At 41.7% G+C, this 23,553-nt stretch overlaps 1 protein-coding gene across 7 annotated transcripts in view; it reads right to left on the reverse strand.

Moving 5' to 3' along the window:
• Window positions 1-23,553, reverse strand: part of atp8a1 (ATPase phospholipid transporting 8A1) — a 369,658-nt gene that overhangs the window by 149,163 nt on the left and 196,942 nt on the right. For all 7 annotated transcript variants that reach the window (XM_078216784.1, XM_078216762.1, XM_078216795.1 and 4 more), the window contains 2 exons: window positions 7,414-7,483; window positions 1,855-1,939 (listed from right to left, as the gene is read on the reverse strand). In XM_078216784.1, the coding sequence (XP_078072910.1) occupies window positions 1,855-1,939; window positions 7,414-7,483 (155 nt within the window). The remainder of the gene's footprint in view (window positions 1-1,854; window positions 1,940-7,413; window positions 7,484-23,553) is intronic.

Below are 23,553 nucleotides of genomic sequence, written 5' to 3' on the forward strand. Positions count from 1 at the left end.
TAACTTCTAGGTAACTATAGCACTGACCCATGAGATTCCACCCCCCCCCCCCCCCCCCCACCACACCAACTTACCCCACCCACCCATCTGATCCCCTTCATGGCACTTCCCCTTTCCCCACCAGGCTCCTCCCACACTGCTTTACCACTCTCCGAAGGGACTCTCCCCACCCAAGATTGGTACCAGCACCCCAACCTCACCCGCCCACTGTCGGCTCAGCCCAGCCCGACCGCTGGGAGTCAAAGGTGGCTGCATCAAGAAATCAACTGCTGTTCTGCTGAAAGGCTCCAGGCAGAACCAGTGAGGAATGAGAAACCTCTCTTTCTCCCAAAGCATGCTTGACTTGCTGAGTCCACCTGAAAAGGGTAAACGTTGACTGGTTGATTGCAGAAGCCATCGCATGCTACTAAACCAAACCTCAAGTTTCAACCCCCTCACTTTGGAAAGAAGGGACTCAATGGGCCTGCAACAAAATCTCCCAGCAACTGACTTGAAACCTCATCAGACAGAATCCTTGCCACCCAAAGCAGTAGCTGGAGACATGTAGCAGGGAAGGCAGTTACAGCAAGAGCCAACTCTCTTAGTCTCAACAGAGCAGTGCCATGTAGGCCGGCAGTCACTTTTTTTGTAATTTTGTATCTTGTATTTTATTTTGTTTTGATTTTAAACCTACAGTGAATATTTAAAGTCATTTTGTATTTAAATCTCAGTCGGTGGGCATTGATCCTAACCCAGCTATTGATATACTTTTGAGCAATTAATCAACAATAATCAGTAATGACCTGTTTTTCTAGACCTTCATTTCTTTTCATACTGGCCATCACAGATGGTATTTGGACTACATCTTTGTTTTTCCATTTTTCAAGTTAGAATACTAAAATAAATTGTTTTTTGTATATCAAAAATCTTCTTTTACTGCATTAAGTGAGCACAGATCAGGAGACTGAGTAATCTTATCTGGTGTGGCCACCTGAAGCATCTGAAGATGAAGTCTAATTGGTGGGCATAATGCCCGATTGATAGCAAATGAGAAGACACCATCAAGAGCTGCATAAACAACTTGGATATTGCAAAGTCTGCATGGCCTTTCCATCCTTGTGGGAAGAACTGATAAGATTTGTTTAGGGAACAAATGTACCTGGCCTCAAAAGACTGGAATGCAGCCAGGAATTTGTTTGAAAAGAGACATTGCTTCAGGGGACTTGGTTCTGCAGCCGTAGTGGAATAGTCACCACTGAAGATGGGAGGAAGGACCAGGAAGAGTGACTGACCATAGTGCCCCACCCTTTGGAGTTACTCAGCGACTTGGTAACGTATGTACCAATGTGGGGAGCTATAGTGGGACAGACCAATTTGCAATTATCCATATTGAGGAGCTATCATGGAACAGACCAAATTAGAGCTATTGTTAAACAAACATCTGTCTTTCTTCCTTTCTTCAGATGTATGCAAAGTGCTTTCATATTTTGATAAAGTAATCTTTCTTCCTCTATTATTTATTTTCTTATCTTATTTTCTTATTATCTACTTATTTTCCTCTTTTTGTCAATTATAATCAACATATCTGTGGACATGGGTGGGCGTGGGGGGAGGGTTAGCCACTTTTGTGGGCTGGGCCTGCTTTGGATGAATTGACATTTATGCCAGCGTAAAAGGTCACTATAATCAGAGACAGGTCGTTCATGGGCGTAATTCATCCACCTTTTAAACTGTGTGATCTTTCGTGCTATTTCAGTCCATGCCACACAGATTGTGCTGACATCTGGGTGGAAACCAAGTGGAAACTCCAGACTATTGTTTAAAATCACTAACCATTCATTAACAACAATTGCATACACACTGTAAAGTACAAACCTTCTGTAGCAAACTGCTCTAAATGCTTCAAAGTAATGTCCTTGTATCTTGAACTCTCAGACAACCGCTCATAAATAACAGTATCCTGTAAGATAAAATCATGTTCTAAAATACGATTTATCACTAAATTTGCATATTACAATTACACCAGGTTGTCACCTGCATTACATAACGTCCTATGAAAGATGCTGCTTTTCCAACTACCTATCATCAGAAACTACTATTAATAGAATTAACAGAACTTGATTGCTTGCAGCAGGGGTTGCTCCAACCAAGGTGTGGAGATTCTGAGTTGAGTTGCTCCTTTGAAAATCCTCAGCTGCACATGCCCACCATCAACAAAGGTGGTTTAGAGAGATGAGCCCTCGCTGCAAAGGTAATTGGAGTCAGGCACATGCTAGATGATGATGAAGTGAGATGGATGTAGCTGGAAGCATTAGTCACCTGGTAGGCTTGCTGTTACACCTGTTCTACAACTAAAGCTACCTTGAAACTAAAATCAGTATCCAGCTCTGATTGCAGATGCATCAAGGAGGTGCATGTGTATGGAGATATTCCATCTGATCTTAGCTCCTTTTAGATGGGGCTACTCATTGGACAAGGCCCTGAAACATCCACCTGGAACATCAGCCTCATGGCCTGGGGTTGGCCTTGGAAATTCATACATGTCCATGCACAGGAGGTCTTCCTCTATCATCTACAGTTAGGGGCTCTACACTTGTTTATCTTAATCTTCCATACTGGGACAACACCCAGCTCACTGGCACTGAACATCCCAGTAGGATGCTGATGGGTGTCAAATTCATGTCTGGGTTTAAGTTCCATCATATCCATTTTGCATCTATATAAGTGTGATTTTTGGTCATCCACTGTGTTGAGAGAGAAGATTGGATGATGATCATATGCATTAAATTGAAAGAAAAGGAGTACATGCTGCAAGGTTTAATGTTAGTCCAGCAGATCAGGAACTCTTTAGAAACCAGCAAAGGATGACAGAAAAACAAAAAAGGTAGAAATTGGAGTATGAGAGAGAATGAGCAAGAATTGTAAAACCAAACAGTAAGAGCTTCTACAAGCCTACAAAAAGGAAGAGAGTAAAGTAAGCATTGGTCCTCGAGATTCATTCTGGAAATCACACTAAAAACAAGTGGGGTTTACTCACAATTTCCCGCACGTTGAGAACTTAGAATTTTTTTGGTGAATTCCGGCCAATATTTTTATTCAAAATGTACACAAGTGTTTTCCATTAAAAGTTTAAATTAGACCCAGGCAATTCCTACAGTGTAGAAGGAGACTATTCGGACCATTGAGTCTGCACCGACTCTCCGAAAGAGCATCTTACCTAGACCCAAATCTCATCCTATCCATGTAACCTCATGCATTTACAATGGCTAATCCACCTAATGCACACATCTTTAGACTGTGGGAGAAAACCGGAGCACCTGGAGGAAACCCATGCAGACACTGGAAGAAATTACAAACTCCACAGAGACTGTCACCCAAGGCCAGAAGCAAACCCGGGTCCCTGGCGCTGTGAGGCAGCAGTGCTAACCACTGTGCCACCGTACTGCCCACTTTGCCTGGACAAGACCAGAATTATGTATCTCCCTGCTTTCAAGGTTGGAAATCAAACTGTGAGCCATCCCACCAAGAACGAGGAGAAACCCTCTGGTATTTGGAAAAGCCCACAATTTGGAATTAGCTGATCTGGGGTGAGAGATCAAAACTCTCCAAATTGGACAAAGCCCTCACGTTACGTGCACATATTTTGGAGCACCCCTGTCCTGCAGCCTACTTCAGAATCCTTTCTGTCCAAAGCCTGTACTGCTCAGTGGGCTAACCTTCCGTCAGAGAAATATTCAAGAACAGATGAGGAACTCTGAAGTATTAAAACTATTCTTTATCCATAGATACAAAATGTTCTTGTCTGAATCTTCAACTCAGTTTAAGTAAATTAACCCGTTAATATTCTTGCCAAATAATTTGAGGAAAAAATGTACTCAATTCAATGTAACTTTGGTAAAAACAAGATCAGCCAATGCTGCAGATACTTAACAGCATGAGCATCATCTGTGAATAGAGGAACAGTAGAGTAAGTGTTTCAGGCGGCTAACCTTTCATCGGAACTGGATGTTATTGGACACTGAAAGTGCTAAACAAATTAGCAAACCAGGGAAAAATGGGATATGGGGGCAGAACAATTAGTGGGAACTAACAGATTGGAGGGGTCATTTAAGAAATCTTGCCAAAAGGAGAATGCTCCAATTGTTCAGGAATGTAACAGACAAAGGTGGGTAATCCATGGGTATGTTAAGCAGCCCTTTGGTTGTGCATAGAAGGAGAAATCAGCAACCCAAACAGCAAACCACATCTGCTTCACTCCCAGTGGCTCTGGATTAGCCATTTATCATTTGCCGAACATTTCTATGAGGAATTCATGGTTACATCTTTGAAGTTGCAAAACACCAATGGGCAGGAAATTACATGACTAATGAAAAACCCATTGTTTTTTCTCATTGCACAAAGTGGAATATTGTGAATGGAGCACAGGAATCCCATATTTGGGCAGTTCCGGCTCATCTGACCAACAGCTGCAGTCGGCGGTCTGAGCCATTTCCCTTTTGACAGCATTGGGTAAGGGAGACAAAGAAGAAACTGTTTCCACTGGTTGATAGTACAAGGACCAGGGGACACAGATTTAAGGTTTGGGCAGGAGATGCAGAGTGGGGGGTCGGGGGAATAACTTTATTAGGCTGTGAGTGGTAATGATCTGAAACAAAAACAAAGATTTCAAAAGGAAAGTGGATGTGCACTTGAAGAAAATTGGCCTGCAGGCTATATAGATCAAGCAAGGGAGTGTGACTAACTGGATTGCTCCAAGGAGAGCCAATGTGAACTCAATGGGCTGAATGGCCTCCTTCTGTGCTGCATCGGATTACTCTAAATCCAACTAAATCTGGTAAGGTCGGACTGCTCACATTGTGGAGCACAAAAATTATTTACCTTTTCAGCCAAGACAACAGTCTCAAAATTGCTTTCCAGGAGTTACTGAGATTAAGATGTGAACTGCTTTGCGTACAAAATGGATGCAGTTTTAGTTGGTCATGTAGTTTATCTGAGCTCATTCATTCAAAGGAAGCTAAAGTTTCTATCTAGATGTTTCATTGTCACTGCATTCTACTTATGGAAAATAATCTCTATATGCCAGTCATCCTCTCAATCTTTGATCAGGGAGCCAATGCCCTTTGCTAGATTGGACTTCACTTTATTATGGACAAAAGGGAATGCTCGAGATCAGCTCTCCTGTTTACATAACAGAAATCAGTTTCCTTATCCCAATGTCAGAATTAGCGCACAATGTTGCCAGTTCTTGGAGCCAGGTTTTCCATGGACCAGAAGCAGGAGCGCTCCTTCAGATCATGCAAGTAAGCACTGGGCATTCCCTGAATCATGCTCGCACTTGCCCTCCCCTGAACCTTCCTCCCCTCTCGCCTTTCTCTCCCTTCTAATTCAACTTCACTCCCCCATCTCCACCAAATGAGATTCACCACCTAAGTCATTCTCTGCACTTATATTGGGTTGATCGCGAGTCAACCGATTTTTTTAACAAAAATTACTTATTAACGGATTGAAACATCTCAAGGCACTTTATAGGAGCATTACAAAATAATGTATAACACCAAGCCACATAAGGAGATATTAGGTTACATGGCAAAAGCTTGGTCAAAGAAGAAGGTTCTAAGAAGTGTCTTCAAGGATGCGAGCAATGTAGAGAGATGGAGACATGTAGGGAGGGATTTCAGAACGTGGGGCCTAGGCCACCTGAATGGTCACCAGCGGAGGAGTAATTGTGATTTTAACTGAAGAGCTGCTTTCTGACTGACTTCCAATGGTGCATCAATGAATGTCCCTGCTGCGGCTCACAAGCAGACCAGCCAGTCACTAAATTATGTTGCTGTATTGAAGTAAATACCAACCCCTGTACAGTTTCCAACAGTTACAAGTTTCGATCTGCCTTAGATATTCTTTCTGCTTCCCAGTGGCAGTTCTGAGTCCTAAACTGAACTTTGCATCTTTCACACCTACTCTCATATGAGCCTCTAGAATTCTTTTTGAAGTTGGATGCAAAAACACAAGGGCAAATACAGACTTGAGCAACATTATTTTACTGACAGCATAAAACAGATAAAACAGCCACAAAAACAAAGCAACTTATGATAATTATTTAGACTGTACATTTTAGAGGTGGAGTTTCATTGCCGATGTGATTTTCTTCATGTGTAACGATATTAAAAAGGAATATTGACTGAATTGATGGAGTTGATAATTTACAAAGAAAAGGTGGAGAAAATGCCATTCTAAGAACATGCTGAGAGGAAGAAATAAAATACACCTACTGAAATATAGTCAAAAATCTGAAGAAAAAGTTTAGCCATTCCTGATAAATAATTAAACCAAGAATAAACCTTTAAAAAGTCATGACACAATGAAAAATTTGCAAATGTATTGTACCAATTGGATACAAGTATATTGGCAAACCATGCAGTTTGTTTCACAGAATAAAAATGGATTTAAAAATTTACTATATTTAAGCAAAACACTGCAAGTGCAGGAAATATGAAATAAAAATAATAAATGCTGGAAATTTTCAGCAGTTCCTCTGGTATGGCTTCCTGTTTCCTCAACTGAGGATTCACACCCAGAGTGGTCAACAGTGTCCTCCACCATGTCCAAGCCATTTCACACACTTGTGCTCTGACCCCTTCCCCGCCCTCCCAGAACCAAGATAAGAATCCCCTTCCACCCCACCAGCCTCTATGTTCAATGGATCATCTTCTGCCATTTTGGCAGTTCCAGTGTGATGCCACCAAACACATCTCCCTCTCCCCTCCCCTTTCAGCATTCTGAAGGGACTGTTCCTTCCGTGACATCCTGGCCCATTCCCCAGTCACCACTAACACATCCTTCCTTCCCTACGGCAGCTTTCTGTGCAAGGGCAGCTGTTGCAACATCTGTCTTTTCACCTCCTACCTTCTCACCATTTAAGGCTCCCAGCACTCCTTTCAAGTGAAACAGCAATTTACTTGTACTTTTGATTTAGTATATTGTATTCACTGTTCTCAATGTGGTCTCCTCTACACTGGGGAGACTAAACGTAGACTGGATGAGGACTTTGCAGAACACCTTCATTCAGTCCAGAAGCATTATCTCAAGCTTCCGGTCATTTGTTATTTAAATTCTCCACCTTGCTATCTTTCTTTATTCCTGATGAAAGGTCATTGACCTGAAACGTAACATTGTTTCTCTCCACAGATGCTGCCTGACTTGTTGAATATTTCCAGCACTTTTTTGTTTTTATTTCTGTATTTAATATTTGTACAGTACATTGTTTTGTTTTGGTAATTACAGAATACAATAATTGAAACACAAAATCTCACTTGGACTTAAATGATTAGAAATCAAGAAAAGGGAAAGCATTATTAACTTAAATAGTTCAGGAAAATCAACTTTATGAAAATACTGTTAAGTAATAAGTATGAAGATTAAGGGAAGACTTACCGCTCCTTTACAATAAAGTCGCAGCTTTCCAGATGGCATACGGACAATCACGGACATCCGCTTTCTATTGCTATAAGAAAACAGACCAAGATTACACATTTTCCTCACACATACTTCAAAAGTGCTGTTATAACAAATCATTTTTTTAAAAAATGCAGCATAGTTCCATTAGCTCAGCCATAAGTCGTAAGTGTTCAAGCACTTGCACATAATGAGTGGTTTATTTACATTGCTGGAAAAAGAATAAGTTAAAGGTACTAACTCGGGTACAATTTATGCTGGCCAGTTACAACAGGATAGGTGTAACATCTAGGAGTGTTATTGACATTGGAATGACTTAAACATTTGGCTTCACCTACTCTAAGGATGTTAAACAGTTACAGTATCCCTCCCAATGTGTAGTTAATTTATTCAATGAATGCCTAAGCCATTGCATTTTCAGATTTGATGTGCAGTCTATGCTGAATTATAGAAGTGGTGTGGAAGTAGGGGCACTACAGTTGGTTTCAGCACTTTGGATTAAGGATGGACAAACTGCACTGCTTCTCATTACTCACCATCATGCATTGCAGAATCAAGTGGGAACAGAATTTGATTTGGTTCTAATAGTCCCTCCCTTGATGCCTCATTATCAAGAAGAAATGAAGAATGATCAAGGGCTTGGTAATGGAATATCTCGGGCCAATGGAACACCTCGGGCTAATTTGCAGCCTATCGAGCTTAACAACTTTAGAACTTGTCCAGTGCTCCCATTTTCTCTCAGGAATTCTGCAACCACTTTCACCTCCAATGGACCATCCTTTTGTTCCTGTACTTGTCCCTTTATCAGCTCCTTTTGCTGTGCACCATTATCCACATTACACTTCAGACTATTAATAGTTAATTTTCAGGCTAGCTAGTTTGATTGGCCATCATTAACCATTTAGCACATTGTTAAGTGCAGAAATGACGCTGGTAATCTAGTGATGGGAGACAAGGAAATAGCTGAGGAACTTAATAAGTACTTTGCGTCAGTCTTCACAGTAGAAGACATGAGTAATATCCCAACAATTCAGGAAAGTCAGGGGGCAGAGTTGAATATGGTTGCCATCACAAAGGAGAAAGTGCTAGAGAAACTAAAAGGTCTGAAAATTGATAAATCTCCGGGCCCAGATGGGCTACATCCTAGAGTTCTAAAGGAGATAGCTGAAGAAATAGTGGAGGCGTTAGTTATGATCTTTCAAAAGTCACTGGAGTCAGGGAAAGTCCCAGAGGATTGGAAAATCGCTGTTGTAACCCCACTGTTCAAGAAGGGAACAAGAAAAAAGATGGAAAATTATAGGCCAATTAGCCTAACCTCAGTTGTTGGCAAAATTCTAGAATCCATCGTTAAGGATGAGATTTCTAAATTCTTGGAAGTGCAGGGTCGGATTAAGACAAGTCAGCATGGATTTAGTAAGGGGAGGTCGTGCCTGACAAACCTGTTAGAGTTCTTTGAAGAGATAACAAATAGGTTAGACCAAGGAGAGCCAATGGATGTTATCTATCTTGACTTCCAAAAGGCCTTTGACAAGGTGCCTCACGGGAGACTGCTGAGTAAAATAAGGGCCCATGGTATTCGAGGCAAGGTACTAACATGGATTGACGATTGGCTGTCAGACAGAAGGCAGAGAGTTGGGATAAAAGGTTCTTTCTCAGAATGGCAACCGGTGACAAGTGGTGTCCCGCAGGGTTCAGTGTTGGGGCCACAGCTGTTCTCTTTATATATTAACGATCTAGATGACGGGACTGGGAGCATTCTGGCCAAGTTTGCCGATGATACAAAGATAGGTGGAGGGGCAGGTAGTATTGAGGAGGTGGGGAGGCTGCAGAAAGATTTAGACAGTTTAGGAGAGTGGTCCAAGAAGTGGCTGATGAAATTCAACGTGGGCAAGTGCGAGGTTGTACACTTTGGAAAAAAGAATAGAGGCATGGACTATTTTCTAAACGGTGACAAAATTCATAATGCTAAAGTGCAAAGGGACTTGGGAGTCCTAGTCCAGGATTCTCTAAAGGTAAACTTGCAGGTTGAGTCCGTAATTAAGAAAGCAAATGTAATGTTGTCATTTATCTCAAGAGGCTTGGAATACAAAAGCAGGGATGTACTTCTGAGGCTTTATAAAGCACTGGTTAGGCCCCATTTGGAGTACTGTGAGCAATTTTGGGCCCCACACCTCAGGAAGGACATACTGGCACTGGAGCGGGTCCAGCGGAGATTCACACGGATGATCCCAGGAATGGTAGGCCTGACATACGATGAACGTCTGAGGATCGTGGGATTATATTCATTGGAGTTTAGGAGGTTGAGGGGAGATCTGATAGAAACTTACAAGATAATGAACGGCTTAGATAGGATGGACGTAGGGAAGTTGTTTCCATTAACAGGGGAGACTAGGACGCGGGGGCACAGCCTTAGAATAAAAGGGAGTCACTTTAGAACAGAGATGAGGAGAAATTTCTTCAGCCAGAGAGTGGTGGGTCTGTGGAATTCATTGCCACAGAGGGCTGTGGAGGCCGAGACGTTGAGCGTCTTCAAGACAGAAATTGATAAATTCTTGATTTCTCGAGGAATTAAGGGCTATGGGGAGAGAGCGGGTAAATGGAGTTGAAATCAACCATGATTGAATGGTGGAGTGGACTCGATGGGCCGAATGGCCTTACTTCCGCTCCTATGTCTTATGGTCTTATGGTCTTATGCGAGTAATTGTTCGGCCTTCTGGAGTTTTGAGATCCTTGTCAACATGAGAAACAAGTGGAAGGAGCATATGCACAGGCTGAAGCGTAAAAGATGAAAGACGAGGCAGAGATCCAAGTGAATGATTGTTGAAGATGCAATATTGATCAGGCTTTGTTGAATATTAACTGGCAAATGGATTTTGATGCTTCTGCTTATACATCTTTCTCTAAGACCAACAATTTAGAGGCACCTCGGATGCTGATCATGAGAAGATCTTGCACATTGATCTGTTGTGGCACTGTGCCCTTATGTACAGTAGTTGCAAAATAAAATGGGAAAATAACAAAAAAAAGCTGTGGTGGGTTCAGTTTGCATCTACCACACAATTATAGCAACAAGGTGTTTTTGCAAAAAAAGTGTTGAGTGGTGCAGCTTGTGCACCAACTTTTGGATATTTGCATTTAAGAATATAACTGCTCCTCCCCGAAGTTGCTGCACCATTTAAGCATAAATAACAGAGAATGTCATTAGCATGATCGTTATTTTCTAATGCAAAATCTGCCCATATTTCCTCTCAACAAATGCCATTTGACCTACTGAATGTTTGCGGCATTTACTGTTTTTATTACTAATGAACAAGAAGTGTTTTCAGGAGAGGCAGAACTGGCAAAAAACAATAGATAATTAGTGTCTGGATAAAAGTACAAGAGAAAACACATATGACCTTGGGACCTCCCAACAGTTTACTGCCAATTAAGTGTAGTCATTGCTGTAATGTAGAAAACATAACTAATTTATGTACAAAATCACACAGACAACAATGTGATGATGATCAAATAATCTGCTTTTTTTAAAAAGAGATGTTGTTTGTATCAGGACACCAGGAAGACCTTCCTTGCTCTTCAAAATTGTGCTATGGTATCTTTTAACAACCACTTGATAAGGCAAATGGGGCATCTCATCCAAAAGACAAAACCTCTGACAACCCTAAGTACTGCACCGGAGCCTCAATTTTGTACTTTGAGTTTTTGTATGTTCTTCTTCATTGCGACGGCATGGTGACACAGTGGTCACAGCACCAGGGACCCGGGTTCAATTCCCAGCTTGGGTCTGTGTAGCATTTACATGTGGTTCCTCTGGGTGCTCCGGTTTGCTCCCACAGTCTGAAAGACGTGCTGGTTAGATGCATTGGCCATACTAAATTCACCCTCAGTGGTGCCAGAATGTGGCAACGAGGGAATTTTCACAGTAATTTCATTGCAGTGTTAATGTCAGCCTACTTGTGACAAATAAATAAATAAATTGCATGTTAGGATAGACTGTTTCACTCATCAGTCGCTTGGACTTTGTACTGTTTGCTATTATCAAGTGGAGTCTATGTAGCAAGTGGTAGGATAAGTGGGCTGCTGAAATTAGCTTTTCAGGAGATTAAATGATCAGAAATCATATCAAATTTAATCTGAAGGGTAAGTTAAAGTAAAATTTATTAGTCACAAGTAGGCTTACATTAACACTGTAGTGAAGTTACTGTGAAAATCCCCTAGTCGCCACACTCCAGCGCCTGTTCGGGTAGACCGAGGGAGAATTTAGCATGGTCAACGCATCTAACCAGCACATCTTTTGGACTATGGGAGGAAACTGGAGCACCCAGAGGAAAATTTAAGTTTTTAATTACAGTGTATGTTAATTGGAAACATTACAGCTAGTTTTTTTGGTAAGAAGCATATTTCTAAAAGCCTGACTATCTTTGAGGGTGAGAAGCTATTACTTAATGAGTACCTTGTGCATGCTGACCTGCAGTGGTTTCCAGTTTGTTAACAACTTAATATAACATTTTTCATCATTGCTTTTCGAATCCCTCCTTGACTACACCCCTCATTATCTCCAATCTACTGTATCCCTATAGAGCTCCAAGATCTCTGTGCATCTCAAATTTGGCTCAAGTATCCATCAAGGCTCTCACTATGCAATTTCCTATTTACATTTCTCCAACTCTCTATCCCTACAAGATGTTTCCTAAAACTTAACACTTTGACCAAGCTTCCGGTTGCCTGAATATCGTATTTGGTGGCTTGGTGTCAAATTTCTTTTTGATGACACTATCAAGGCACTATGTCAGATGCTGTATTACTGCTAATTCTTGTTGTCATTTCAACCGATTAATGACTATTGATCCTCAAATACCATTAATGTTGAAGAGCTACATTTTATACATTCTACTCCAGTAACTAAATAATAAAGGCACATTTGAATCGGTTCTTAAATTTGGTTTATTTTCCTCAAATCTAGCAGAGAATATTCAGTTTGTAATTATTTATGAAAGGAGACTGACAAAGTAGGAAACTATAGGCCAGTTAGCCTGACATCCAAAAATAGGGACTGAAGTCTCTTGGTTAGTGACAGCCTGGCCCCCTAGCACTGCCCAAGGGGAAAACTGGCACTTCCAAAGGGGCACCTTGGCACTGCCTACCAGGCATCGGGCAGTACCAAGTGGGCAGGGCCTATTGGGAGGGCCTATTGGTGGGGGTGGGAGGAGGTCCTTTCTGCCATTCTGCTTTAGGATTGCAGACAGAGGGAGGGAAGAGGAGACTGGCGAGGTCTGGGAGGCCAGCAATCAGGGAATCAAGGGGTCGATAGGCCAGCGATGGGGGGGTTGCAGGGCTGGCCAGCGATCGGGAGGCTGGCAATGCGGGGCCACTGTGCATGCACCGATCTCCGTGCTGACAGATCAGCGCAGTGGCCCTTTCAGCAATGTTGTGCACCCGGCTTCTCAGACAGGAATAGGCCCTGCCCCTGATTTTCAGAGGGAACCCCACTAGGGCACTCTGCAGTGCTCAGAGTGTCGGAGATTTGCTCTGAAAAATCACGCTGAAAAAGCTGGCGGGAGTTACTCCCGTTTTCACACGAATTGGGGACTTAGAATATTTTTGGGAGAATCCCAGCCAGGGGGAGGGGGCAGACAGGAAAGCGGAGGTGAGGCCACAATCAAATCAGCCATTCTTTTATCAGATGGCAGTGCAGGCTCAAATGGCCTACTGCTGCTCCATGTTTCTACGTTCCTATTAAAAATTTAGACTGAATTCTCAATAACAGCCATAAAGAATTTACTGCATATTGCTGGCTTAAAGAAGCCCATGTCATTTTCCTTCTAGCACTAAATGGAAGAGAACCCTGTAGCCATGGGTAGAAATTGGAAAGGACTATTTGCAGCATCTGCCACCCACACAGAAAAATGATTTACTGCTCACTGTATTCTTTCCATCTTCAGTTTTAAAGTTGCAGTTTTGAAAGTTCAGATAAGCTTTGGAATACATTGAGCTATATATCTTCCTACAGCTTTTAATTTAATACATTTTGAATCTTTGAACTGTAAAAAAATGTTTGTAAAATATTGAAGAACACTACCAATATATTTCTGGCAGTTCAGTTAAAGTAGCTGCTGCACAATGCAAATATGCTAGATATAATAAACTACCTCCTGGCTAAAGCAACCTCGCACATAAAAAATACAAAAGCACACTGATTTCCCCTCATTAACATCTGCATGAAATATAACTCCTGTCGTAGATGGATTTTGTGTACTCAGCTGCAACTACAAAGAAGCTGCAAACAAGATGAGTGCACCTGCAGCACAGTCATACCATTCAGGGTTTTTAAAACCTATTACGTGCACATATGGCTAATGTTCCCCGTGCTTTTATTAAATCAATTTTCTCTATCTGTTTAGTTTGGTACCTTTAACTGAGAATATACATGGCTTGCTTCCAAGTTGTAGCAAATAACTCATTTGCAGAATTGGATCATTGAGGGATTTGTAAATGAAAATAAGGTTTTTGATTTTGTAGGACCAGGGGCCAGTGGAGATTGGCAAGGTCAAGGGTGATATGAGTGAGAGTTTGTGCAACGAAGATTTAAATACAATATATTTTTTTCCTGACAAATCAATTAGCCTGCACTATATGTATTCTTTTGTTTGTTCTTTGCGTGTTTATTATTTATTGCCCGTCCCCAATTGCCCTCAGTTGATGGTGCAAATCATTTATTCTTAGTATTGGTTTGGTAAGTCTGAGGGCACAGTTCAGAATTAACCATACTTTGGGACTGGAGTCAGGGGTCTGAGTGAAAGCAGTTGGTTCCCTTCCCTAAAAAGGCATTACAGATTGCTACAGTCTGACTTTACTGATAAGCTGAATTTAAATTTTCAAACTGCAATGTTTGAATTCAAAATTGGATTACTCATCCAGTAATATAACCGCTGCTTACTTTGAATGTAAATAAAGAGAAGATTTATTCATATCAGACTGCAGTAATGGTAATGGGAAGTTTATAAAAACGTAGTCAAGTCAGGACTGTAAGCATGTTGAACAAATACTACTTCATTAACTGATCATTAATCATTGTCACTGAGGTGTAAGTGATGTTTGTTCCACAAATATTTTAAAAATGAGAGTGTCGGTTCCAGTGAGAAAGTCGGCATCTAGCTCTCCAGCTGCACAGATGGGTTTTCTCTGACCAGATCAGATTGTTGCCTATACTGGGACACAGTCATCAATAATGGGTCGTACGGATGTGGTTTCTGCCGTCACATTTGTGGGTGGGGCCTGATGAAGCCAACAGGTGGTCTGTGTTGAAAAGCAACTTCCCCCTCACACTTGCCAATGGACACGGGAAGCACCCCACAAACATCGGGGCAAATGCTACCACCACCCCCATGCACACACATGCACGCACCAGGGCAACACCCCAACACAAGCAACAAGGCAAATTCTCCCAACACAAGCAACAGGGCATGCCTCCACCACACAAACAACGGAGTAACCACTCGGAGTAATCAATTCTGAGAAAAAAATTCACTTTGATGGCAAATGCAAAATCCTAATCTAGATACAAAAATTTTCCCTTATGAAGAATCAACCCTGCCCTAGCTAACATGGGTTGAAATAGATGTAATTTATTTTGCAGATACGAAACAATTGGAGAACTTTTGTATCAGCAATTAATCTGCATTCTTGTAGTATCAGAAGAATGGCATAGGATAAAAAGTATAGATGCATCTGTGAAAATTGAGGTGGGTCAGTGCTTAATACGCAGCAGGTGGTTATTTTCTCAAAACAAAATAAATAAAATAAAAGTCATAGATTAAACCAACTTTCCAATGGTACTCAAATAACTCAGCATTGCTATCATTTATAAAGGTTCTCTAGTAATGTAATGATGACAATACCAATCTGCTACTTTCATCTAGTTTAATCAGAGTATATTAACTGCCATGCACAGGTAACTACTTGGAACCACAAATAAGAAAAAGTGCTTGTAGATTATCCCATTTTTGTGGCAGTGGATGCCTTTGACAGATGAATTACTTCACAAGAACTCCATTCACTCCCCAATGCCATATTATACAATGTTTATGGCTCCCTCAATAATAAACAAGAGTAAAACATCTTCAAGGACACTTCAAAATGAGTTTTAAACATGATCTAGTAATAGGCTACATTAAAAATCATTCCTCATACCAGACTGTTGACTGTACTGGGATACAGAGTCATCAATAATGGGTCAGATTTTGCAGTTAGCATTGAAGGAACAGTGTTTACTGTTCAGCCGACAGCTACCCACAAAGTTCTTGTAGACTTTAGAATATTCTAAGCTGCATCTGATACAATACATCACCTTAAAATTTGGAAATTTTTTGGAGGAATAGCTACTTATTTTCTCTATGTTCTCTCAGGTAACTTATTTTTTGTAATAGAAGGCTGTAATAATGATAAAGGGAGAGAACTGAGTTTGGCTGCATATATGATAGTTTTAATACAGTTAGAAAATAGAATGATCACAGAATCATAGAAATATAGAAACACAGAAGATAGGAGCAGGAGGAGGCCATTTGGCCCTTCGAGCCTGCTTTGCCATTCATTACGATCATGGCTGACCATCCAGCTCAATAGCCTAATCCTGCTTTTTCCCCATAACTTTTGATCCCATTCGTCCCAAGTGCTATATCCAGCTACCTCTTGAATACACTCAATGTTTTGGTTTCGACGACTTCCTGTGGTAATGAATTTCACAGGCACACCTCTCTTTGGGTGAAGAAATGTCTCCTCACCTCCGTCCTAAATGGTCTACCCTGAATCCTCAGATGTGACCTCTGGTTCTGTACTCCCCCACCATCGGGAATATCCTCCCTGCATCTATCCTATCTAGTCCTGTTAGAATTTTATAAGTCTCTATGAGATCTCCCCTCATTTGTCTGAACTCCAGCAAAAACATCCTAACCTAGTCAATCTCTCCTCGTACATCAGTCCCGCCATCCCCCGAATCAGCCTTGTCAACCTTCGCTGCATTCCCTCGAGAGCAAGAACATCCTTCCTCTGAAAAGGAGACCAAAACTGCACACAATACTCTAGGTCTGGCCTCACCAAGGCCCTGTATAATTGCAACAACACATCCCTGCTCCTGTACTTGAAACCTCTCGCAATGAATCATTATGGCGCAGGAGGTCATTGGCCTATCATGTCTGCACCTGCTCACCAAATCAACATGGTGACTTAGTGCCATTCCTCTGCCTTTACCTTGCACCCCTGCACATCGTTTCTATTCAAATAATCATCTAATGCTCTCTTGAACCTATCTCCATCACACTTCCAGTCATTCCAGACCTGAACCACACGCTGTGAAAAAGTTTTTTCTCACATTGCATTTGCTTCTTTCGCAAATCAGTTTGAATCTGTGCCGTCTCATTCATGACCCATTTACAAGCAGGCGCACTTTCTCCCCATCTTCTCTGTCTAGCTGCCTCATGGTTTTGAACAGTTCCATCAAATCTCCTCTTAGCTTTCTTGTCTCCAAGATGAACAATCCCAACCGCTCCAATCTATCTTCATAACTGAAGTTTCTTATCCTTGGAACCATTCTTGTAAACCTCTTTTGCACTCCAATGCGTTCACATCCTTCCTAAAGAACTTTACACAGTACTCCAGCTGAGGTCTAACCAGTGTCTTGTAACAGTTCTGCATAATCTCCTTGCTCTTTTATTCTATGTCACCATACCAATGCAGTACCAGCTGAATTGTCCCATTAAGTTTTTTTTACTAATTTAATTAAAATTGTTGCATCTAAATTCAAAAATAGTATTTGCACAACTTAGATCTTTTTGATTGCCAGATTTGAGATATTGTACCTGTATTCTAAACAGGGTGAACTGAAGTGTGTTGTCTTTTAGATTGCATTACAATCTTTCTTGTTTTTCTCAATGCCACTACGCTCCTCGCTCTTGTTTTGCTCTTTGTAGTCCCCAGGTATTTACCATTTTACGGAATCTTCTCCTTTTCTATATCCTCATTGTTTCAATTAAGACCCACTGCACATTTTCCACTGTTCCAAATCATTCATTCCAAGGGATGAAAAAAAATGAGCATCTTGCTTCCTTGTCTTTCTTTATATAAAACCACTAGTGTCATCTAACCATGACTTCCTGATTTAACTCACCTTTACTCGTATCAAAGTTGCTACACTCTTATACTTTGGCCTTCACTGGTTTCTCAATTTCAAAAATAGTTGAATTGAAATCAAAAATATCAACTTTCTTAATATCAAAAAATGTAAATTACTCTCATCATAAAAGACTCAGGTTACTTGTATTGTGATATACATTTCTCAACACAAATGATCCTTTGCTCCAGTGAAGGCAAAGTAAATCAAAAAAAGTACATGATGTCTGAACAGCAGATAAAATATTCATTTGAGTGAAGCTGAAAAGGAATCTGGGAAAAGTTGATGGCAAGAGCAGCTGGAAAGGAAGATACATGGCAACAGCAGAATGCACAGCATGTAACAGGAGTCACATAATTCTTCATTTTCACAACGACAGGATGTAAAGATGTATATCCATCACAAAATGTATTTATGTACAGAACACATGTACTGCAATTTCCAAAGTGGCAAAGCACATTTGGACTATAAATCGTTGTTTGCCATTTTAAAGCAGCATTTTCAAAGCCTTTATAAAGCTGATGCTCAGGTTAAAAATATGTATGTAATGATTGCTACTAATTTACTCATAAATACAGACGTTATATTTTTAGGAGTGGAAGAAGAGGTGCAGGAAATCATAGTCCAAATTGGCAAGATGGGTCTGTGCAGAGTCATAGCACGGCAAGAACATTAGGCTCAAGAGGAAAGGAGCTGCGGGAGGTCAGTGGGGGTAATGATCATTGTAAGACTTACTGAAACATTGAATGCTGGTGGTTGAATTTTTAGAAGGATGAAATGAGAGGAATTGATAAGGGAGTATATTGGAGAAAGTATGAAGGTATTCAAATCATAGATAGGATTCCAGTAACAGAGAAGTGAAAATTGTTGTAAAATTACACCTAGTTAGAACAGACTATGGAGCTTGAAACTTTGCTCCCAGCTGCACAGAACACTGAAGTTGCAAACTATCTGACTACTCTTTTGAGTCTAGAATCTTGTTCAGTGACTTGCAGGACCAAATGTATCTCAACTAGTTAAAATGAATGAAATGGAACAGAAGTATAATTTGATTCCACAGGAAAATCTGTTCCTGAGTCTGGATCAGGATCTGCAGAGAAGAACTTCAACAAAAGATCAAATCGTCCTTTTTTTCTTTTGCTTTCTTCTTCCTCATATGTATGGTAATTCCCTTTTCACATTTTTGGATATTTCTCCAAGTACACTAAACTTTGAGTGAGGATTTATGTGAATGGAAAATGAGAACCACTCTACCATCAGGTTCTCTTTTGTGCTTGGGTATATACATTTCTGTTTAATAAACATCACATGGCTTGCTGCAGAGATTTGTTCTTCTGGGGCTTTTCCAAATATGACATTCTCTCTTGTTGATTTCATCCTTCCTTCCCTAATTGGTTCTTGTGCTGTCCTAATAAACGGAGCAGATAGAAAATCTTTCTCCAAGGCTTCACTATGCTGTTCCAAAACAGACTGTTAGGTAACGTGCAACAGTCTGACCCTTGGACTTTCTTTCCTCTATGCAGAGACAGTCTATACCTGTTGCTTATCCAGCAATAATATGGCTAATGTGATAAAATCAGAATAGAAGAATCCTGGATTCAAACCCATGCCCTGGGGTCCCACCGCAGCGACATGTCAATTGTAGAACAAAGCACTCAGACAGTCTAGGCTTCTCGATTGTAATTTAGCAAATAAACATAGCTAAAGCAGCAATCTTCAGTGATGATACGAATAAAAAGTTCCTTTAGTGTCAAATCCAAATATAAATTCTGCACTGGTAAGTATTTGCAACAGTCATTACCTTCCTCATGTCGAACAGTATAAGAAAGAACCTTAGGCGTTATATTCTATGGGTTCTTCCTCTTAGGTTTAGCCCTACAAATCTAACAATTATCATACGCAGCCTCAGTAAAACGGGCTGGGATTCACCCAAAAAAATTGTAAGTGCCGAATTAGTGTAAAAACTGGAATAATTCCTGCTGGGTTTTTTTAGCGGGATCTTCAAAATGAATATCGCACACTCTGTGCACTGCAAAGTATCTCAGGGAGATTCACAATGAAAATAGCACTGAGCGGGGCACTGCGCATGCGCCAATCTGTCAGAGCAGAGATCAGTGCATGCGTAGTAGCCCCACACTACCGGCCTCCTGATCATAGGCCAGCACAGCAACCATCCATTGTTGGCTGTGCAATCCCCCCACCCCCTCATCGCTGCCCCTCCGACAACCCCACCCCATGATCACTGGCCTCCCGGACATCTCCAGACCAGCCCCGACCACACACCCCCCCCAACTCTTGGCCTGTCTCGATTAACGCAATCTCCCCCTACTTCATCCCCCTCCCCTGAGCATTGCCAACCTGGCAGTGCCAGGGAGCCACTGCCAGGCTGGCACCCCCTTACCCCCAAACTCCTGGGGGGCCTCCATGGCCTCTCTTCACTCCTGCAGGGTCAGGCCACCAGCTCCCCATATGTAGGGAGCTGTTGTAAGCCCTGCTGGAGTGAACCACTCCTGGCTGGGCCAGGAGGGCGGCAGCGGCGGAGAAGAGGGGCTAGCGGGACTTCAGGCCTGGGCGCGCTAATAAGATTTAAATTGCAATTTCAATATTTAAATCAACGCCGGAAATCTGGGCTCCAGAGATGCACGGGGGACGTGGCACCCAGCAGGGAGCCCGCTAAACAGCCTCTGCTGATGTCACCTGGCCCACAGCACTGTCTCCATGATATCTGGAAGGAATGAAGTTTTCAATCTCAATATTGCTATTCTCCTAAACCATCAGCTATAAACCAGGGCATTTACCTTCTGACTATTGCTGGAAGTATTTACTGAGAAAGTTGGAAGCTTAAATTACAGGCCTGGTAACCAACATAATGGTAAAAATATGGCGCTCTTGGTCTTGCTTTTCATGACTGTAATATGAGGGATCATATTTTGTCATGTACAGCTGAAATAATGTGCGCACATGTTGTTTCTGTCTGCAAAAAACAGGGTCCTGTATATTAATATATGTATGTTAATATAAACTGTTGGTTTCCACTTATACTGGTATCCTTGCAAGTGTCGTGATGAGTGCAAGAGAAAAGGCTTCGACAACTGATGGAAGTCAAAATCATTATCAGTGTAGATAGACGATTGTTTCCAAAATCTTCAACTGCCCCAAGGCCAATATCGACTTCCAGCAGATGACTTGTTACAATCCGCTTCTGGTTGGAAAGAGGTTTGGAGGTGACCAGTATAGGGCTAACATCACTCAGAAAGATAAATAAAACTATCTAATGCATGACAGGATATCTTGCAGAGAGCAGTGCATGTATCTTGTTATACATCATTGATTAAAGTTCAGAATACCCTCGTGACTAATTTTAAAAAGCAAAATAAGTACGAGTGAGTGTGTGCGCATAAGATGATTAGTGAACATTATAAATTGCCTACCACTTGCATGACAGTCTTTTTGGTTTATTATAACATGTCTAAAACATTTGTTATTTTTGGTGTCAGCCTTGGCTAAGTGATAGTATTCTTGGTGGAATTATAAAGTTGTAGCTTTAATCTCTATTGTACATGATCCAGACTGACAGCTCAGTGCAGAACTGAGGGAGCTTAACACTGTTGGAAGTGTTGTCTAATGGATATATTAAAATGAGACTGCATCTGCCTTCTCTGGTGCAAGTAGAAGATCCCCTGGAGCTATTCAAAGGAAAGCAGAGTTCTCCACTATTTTCACCTACATCACAAAAAACACGTCGGCTGGAATTCTGTGGTGGGATCTTTTGGTTCAGCCGACGGCGCACCCCACTGCGGGTTTCCCGGCAGCTTGGGGTGCAGTCAATGGAATATCCCATTGACAGCGGTGAGACCAAGATATCTCACTATCAGTGAATGGTGCGCTGCCTCCCGCTGCGAGAAACACACAATGGGGAGGCCAGAGAATCTCCCCGATAATCTATTGACGCATCACACTGCAGTTTGTATGACCTTGTTGTGCACAAAATGGCTGCCACATTTTTCTACATTAAAATAGTGACAACACTCCAGAAGTTCTAAATTAATTGCAATGCAATTAGAGACAACAATAACAACTTTGAGTCTTTTCCTTCTTATTTGTCTTCTGTTATTTCCAGCATATTAGTACAAATTTGGGTTAAGAATACTCTTATAAAAGTATTCAGGGAAACATGATACATGCATGTTTGCAGCTAATTTAACAGATTGAAATACTCACATGTTAAATAACTGTCAGTTCACCCACTCACCTAAACTGCAGACACTTCTGTCCCAAGCACGGGTCAGTGGTTAACACTGCTGCCTCAGTGCCAGGGACGCAGTTTTGATTCTGGCCTCGGGCAACTGTCTGCGTGGAGTCAGCACGTTCTCCCCGTGTCTGCGTGGGTTTCCCCCAGATGCTCCAATTCCCTCCCACACTCCAAAGATGTACAGGTTAGGTGGATTGGCCATGCTAAATTGCCCCTTAGTGTCGGGGGATTAACAGGATAAATACATGGGGATAGGGCCTGGGTGGGAGTGTTGTTGCTGCAGTCTTGATGGGCTGAATGGCCTCTTTCTGCACTGTAGGGATTCTGTGATTCTGTACTCCTTATGCTTATTCTTGGAATATAATCTAGCCTTTACCCTCTCCTCAGTATTGCCTTCTGTTGCTCTTAATGGTGGCATTATGATCACTATTTCCAAGATGAAACATGTCATGCATAATGGCAGTAATTTTATAGTTGAGAGGCAGTACTCATTGCTCACCTCTAATTACCCTAAGGGAATTAAGAATTGACCGGAGTCACATATAGGCCAGGCAACATAAAAGCGGCAGTTCTCTTCCCTGAACCAATTTTGTTTTTAATCATAATCCAGCAGCTTTCACGGTCATTTTTTAGATGCCTTTTAGTGCCTTTAGTTAAATATCCTACTTGAAGTCATAAGGCTTTTCCAAGTGGATATGGAGTTCATCTGTTTTTCTCAGAGCTGTGACTCTGAGTTGAATTTAGATTGTGCAATCCGAACAAATGTAGAACATCCAATGTTCCAGAAGGCCTCAATATTGTTTAGTCAGTTGTACGGATGGAATATTTTTCTCCACCTTCCAGTACTTTCTGCCTAACAGCTTTTCTTCAAATAGTTTAGAAAAACAAGAGGAAAAGTTTCAAAGCTTCACTGCATATGTTTTTCTTATTCATTCGTGGGACATGGGCATCGCTGGCTGGCCAGCATTTATTGCCCATCCCTAGTTGCCCTTGAGAAGGTGCTGCTGAGTTGCCTTCTTGAATCGCTGCAGCCCATGTTCTGTGAGTTGACCCACAATGCTGTTAAGGAGGGAATTCCAGGATTTTGACTCAGCGACTGCAAAGGAACGGCGATATATTTCCAAGTCAGGGTGGTGAGTGGTTTGGAGGGGAACTTGCAGGTGGTGGTGTTCCCATGTATCTGCTGCCCTTGTCCTTCTAGAAGGAAGTGGTTGTGGGTTTGGAAGGTGCTGTCTATGGATCTTTGGTGAATTGCTGCAGTGCATCTTGTAGATAGTACACATTGCTACTACTGAGCGTCGGTGGTGGAGGGATTGAACATTTGTAGATGTGGTGCCAATCAAGCGGGCTGCTTTGTCCTGGATGGTGTCAAGCTTCTCGAGTGTTGTTGGAGCTGCACCCAGGCAAGTGGGGAGTATTCCATCATACTCCTGACTTGTGCCTTGTAGATGGTGGATAAGCTTTGGGGAGTCAGGAGGTCAGTTACTCGCTGCAATATTCCTAGCCTCTGACCTGCTCTTGTAGCCCACTGTGTTTATTTGGTGAGTCCAGTTGAGTTTCTGGTCAATGGTAACCCCAAGGGTGTTGATAGTGGGGGATTTAGTGATGGTTACACCATTGAATGTCAAGGGGCGATGGTTAGTGTGTCTCTTATTGGTGATGGTCATTGCCTGGCATTTGTGTGGTGCGAATGTTACTTGCT

The sequence above is a fragment of the Mustelus asterias genome, chromosome 1 (assembly GCF_964213995.1).
Source record: "Mustelus asterias chromosome 1, sMusAst1.hap1.1, whole genome shotgun sequence".
Taxonomy (NCBI): domain Eukaryota; kingdom Metazoa; phylum Chordata; class Chondrichthyes; order Carcharhiniformes; family Triakidae; genus Mustelus; species Mustelus asterias.